Source organism: Limulus polyphemus, unplaced genomic scaffold (genome assembly GCF_000517525.1).
Source record: "Limulus polyphemus unplaced genomic scaffold, Limulus_polyphemus-2.1.2 Scaffold3852, whole genome shotgun sequence".
NCBI lineage: Eukaryota > Metazoa > Arthropoda > Merostomata > Xiphosura > Limulidae > Limulus > Limulus polyphemus.
Genome location: NW_013669462.1, coordinates 7,734 through 12,162, shown reverse-complemented (window position 1 = coordinate 12,162; position 4,429 = coordinate 7,734). Strand labels below are relative to the sequence as shown.

Here is a 4,429-nt window from a genome sequence, read left to right as displayed (position 1 = left end):
AAATCTTAGTAACCACAATCATGGATCCCAGTGATCACAACATCTCCCAGTAACCACAACTATGGTTCTCAGTGATAACAACATCTCCCAGTAACCACAACTATGGTTCTCAGTGATAACAACATTTCCCAGTAACCACAACTATGGTTTTCCGTGATAAAATTACATAATCGTATTTCAGAAATCATATGGTTCTACATATGGCCTACATTCTGGCCTCGTTGACAACAATTCGTTGTAAAATTGTTTCTTCTTCAGCTGATGTGCAGAGAGTACGAACGTCTGTTGTTAGTTATCCGCTACAGAAATCGGCAGATAAACAAAAAGCCGCCGAGAAAACAATCGATTAGGACTAGAGAAAAACAAAATAAGAGAAAATTTCAATGACCTTCACACGATTGTTGACGAGGATTTTACAGGTTGACTAAAATATACGGTATTATTTTAAGCAAATTCTAGCTTGAGCAAATGATCCATGGGAGTGCAAATGCTCGTCATACCTTTCTTACCTTCAATGCTTGACGGTGCAATGAAATAATCCAAACATTTCTTTAGTTAAGTCAAGAATAATAATACTGATGATGATGGTATAAACAGGACTACGTGAGGTGATATATGATAGATCAGGATTGGCACAGCATATAAATCATCATGAAAGCTGAATACACCAAGACAGAAGGAGATGATTAGGGAATCCGGATTCACTGAACCACAGAAGCAGTTTATATATTGGCTTCATTATCTCAGTAAGCTCTGGAATCTGCCAAAGACCCCTGCTGTTCTTGTAGCCAACTTATTCCTCAATAAATCTTGAGTTAAGGAGCGCCGTGCCATCAAATAGTTGCTCAGTGCACATTTCAAGCTTTATTGTGGTCACTTCAAGACACTGGAACATGGGTGGAAAGCCACAAAGTTATAACCATTGCTTTATAATTTACGTATATAGGTTTACCTTAGCTTCCCAAAACAAAATTTAAAACTCGGTCAATCAGCCTCCAGAGTGCGCATGATCAATTTTATTTTGCTAGTAAACGTTCACAAATAACCTATTTAAGCAGTATATTCCGAATTACAAATAACGAAACGAAAACAAAACAGTTGATTATACTGTTCCATTTACACCCTCTCGGTCGTTCAGAGCTTGAGGGATTATAATGTTAATATTTGGGTTCGTTACCTGCAATGGCCAAAGCTCATTTAGCAGCTTTGCGTTACAACAAACAAAACAAAATCGTTTTCATTAACACAGGACTCTGTTCTGTTATTGAACATTTCGTGACCAAAGAGTTAACCAAAACGTTTCAAAATGAAATATATTTCAACCATTTTGATTGTAGATAAACTTATTATTATACAGGATTGGGTTTAAACGTACAAGTGGTGAAAGAACCGTACAACCCACATCTTAATCGAGAGAGAACCATACAACCCACAGCTTAGTGGTGAGAGAACCATACAACCCACAGCTTAGTGGTGAGAGAACCATAAAACCCACAGCTTAGTGGTGAGAGAACTATGAAACCCACAGCTTTTCCAGTTGATAGCGCTGCTAAGACAGCTTGAAACACTGAATCTTGTTTCAGTAATATCAACAGTAAGTCGCATCAAATGCTCAATGTAACATCGGTCCACTTCAACAAAAAGACTCCAGAAGACTTGAGAAATGGCAACATATCTTTAGTGACGTGGAGCGCTGATGTTAAATCAATCAATACTAATCAATAAATGTTGAATATTATTTTATATTCAGGTGTTAACAATACTACTAATGAATAAACGTTGAATATGGTTCTGTGTTCAAATGTTAACGATACTACTAATCAACAAATGTTCAATATTTATATTCAAGTGTTAACAATACTACTAATGAATAAACGTTGAATATGATGCTGTGTTCAAATGTTAAGAATGCTATTAATCAACAAATGTTCAATATTTATATTCAAGTGTTAACAATCCTACTAATCAATAAACGTTGAATATTATGCTGTGTTCAAATATTAACAATCCTACTAATCAACAAATGTTCAATATTTATATTCAAGTGTTAACAATCCTACTAATCAATAAACGTTGAATATAATGCTGTGTTCAAATGTTAACAATCCTACCAATCAACAAATGTTCAATATTTATATTCAAGTGTTAACAATCCTACTAATAAATAAACGTTCAATATTTATATTCAAGTGTTAACAATCCTACTAATCCAAGAGTGAATGAATGATGCCTGACATAAACACACACACACTTAAGTGCAGTTCCTAATAATGTCACGTGATTAAAAAATTATACCAGATATCTAGCAGCGACACTTATGTTCATTATGTTCGTACATAAATGTTTCAGCATCTTGAAAGACCCGTGTATTCCATTATTTACAAAAACAGTTTGTTATGAATTTCGCGCAAAGCTACACGTGGGCTATCTGTGCTAGCCGTTCCTAATTTAGCAGTGAAAGACCAGATGGAAGGTCACCCACCGCCAACTCTTGGGTTACTGTTTTACCAACGAATAGTGGGATTGACCGTCACATTATAACGCCCCCACGGCTGAAAGGGAGAGCATGTCTGGTGGGACGGGAATTCGAACCTGCGACCCTCAGATTGCGAGTCGAGCGCCCTAACCACCTGGCCCATCCCGGGCCTTACAGAAACAGAAAAGTTCTCGAGCACTTCATCAACTAGCGTGTTCCAAGCGAGAGAGATCTTGGGATCGATCCTCTGCTAAGAATATGCAAAAATGGGATTACCACACATGCAAATTAGACCACTTATTTCAGTCAGACAAGCAAGAGATATTTTGATTCACAAACGAAACGGTGAAAAAAAAAAAGAAGCTTACTTTTATTAGCAGTGGTAAGGACCCCTGGCGGCAAAATCTAACAATGAAATTTCACTAAACATTTTTTTCTTAAAGCTAATATACAGTAAACAGAAGTGTTATCTTTAAGGTTAGACCTAGTGGCATAAAATAAGTGGAAATCATATTGATCTTATCTGGCGTAGGGCCAAAAAATACCGATGGCCCGTATATTCAAATTTAGGACTTGTCGAAACGCAACGCCTTGGGGTTTTGACACTAAAGCTGGTAACAGTGAAAGATGTGTAAAAATGAAACCCGCAGTGCAGGACAGTCGGTACAGTTATTACCATTTGTGTTATCCAAAGCTTCTTCGGCGACGTCTTGAAAACATTTTGTAATATTACTTACACTCCTTGGCCTTCTCAAATCATATTTTCTTGTTACGTTACACAAAGGGTTCTGGTATTAATTTCATTTTCTGAATGTCGGTCTTTAACAATACCGTTCATATAATTCAAACCCGTAGCCTTCATGATAACGACAGTTGATGTACCCCGAAAACAGAAAATCGAAAACGAGCGAGTTTCGAACCTCCAATGATTCTGCTTGCCGAAGCAGTTGCTTTGAAAAACTAAAGTACGAGGTTTCGAATCGGGTCCCCGAGAGCTTTCCAAATTAAAAAATCGGGTTTTGATACCCGCCGTAGGCAGAGCACAGGTAGCTTCGGTCATCATTGAATACAATGGAATACAAACCGAGGGATAGGAAACTCACCCGAGCGCAAAGGGAGAGTACAACGCTAAAACCGGGGGTTCGGACCCTCGGACTAAGAATAATTTACTGTTGAAAAATATAATTCTATTTATATTCTATCCTGAATATTAAATATTTGCTGAAAAAAGTGTTAATGTAAATGTCCATTCCAACCTTCAATATTCAGTCTTATGTTGACTCGAATCCAAATTTTGTTGACTGAGTGTGAAAAAAATATTTACTCATCACACGTTTATTGGAAAGACAAAACGACTACATGCGCTAGCTGTCCCTAGTTTTGGGTTCGTGAAGTAGAAGGAAGGCAGCTATCAAACAGCACCCGCCGCCAACTCTTGGGCTATTTTGATAAATTTGATCATCACTTTTTATAAGGCGACCACAATTTTGTGGAATTCACGGTGTACTCACGCTAACCATTGGGCCACGTTCGGCCCAAAGAAGACAACAGAATCTAGCTTGTTTGAGTTTTTATCATGGATTTCAACCAACGTACTAATATAAAACAATAATTCAAATACACCAGACAATGGTAAAAGTAATATATATAATGAATGCAATCTTTTTGTCTCATAAGAATTAAGCCTAAAACTTCGTCGTTTTACATTTTAATGTTATTTTTTGTTATTAGATGGCAGGATTTTTCATCATACACGAAGATGAAAATAGCTATATGATAATAGTTCGAAAAACTTAAGAATAAACGTAAAGAAAAAAAAGTAAAATAACGTGTCAACCACACTAGAATGATAAATTTATAGATAAGCAGACCAACTGAGTCATAATGTCTGTTTGTTTTGAATTTCGCGCAAAGCTACACGAGGACTATCTGCGCTAGCCTTCCCTAATTTAG

At 36.8% G+C, this 4,429-nt stretch overlaps 1 protein-coding gene across 1 annotated transcript in view; it reads right to left on the bottom strand.

The window, feature by feature from the left end:
- The window catches only part of LOC106470163 (transcription factor AP-2-epsilon-like), a gene marked incomplete at its 5' end in the record, with an annotated part of 39,105 nt that extends 38,556 nt beyond the window's left edge, over positions 1-549 (bottom strand). The window contains one exon of the mRNA XM_022398742.1: positions 510-549. Coding sequence (XP_022254450.1) covers positions 510-549 — 40 coding nt within the window. The remainder of the gene's footprint in view (positions 1-509) is intronic.
- Between the last annotated feature and the right edge of the window lie 3,880 nt (positions 550-4,429).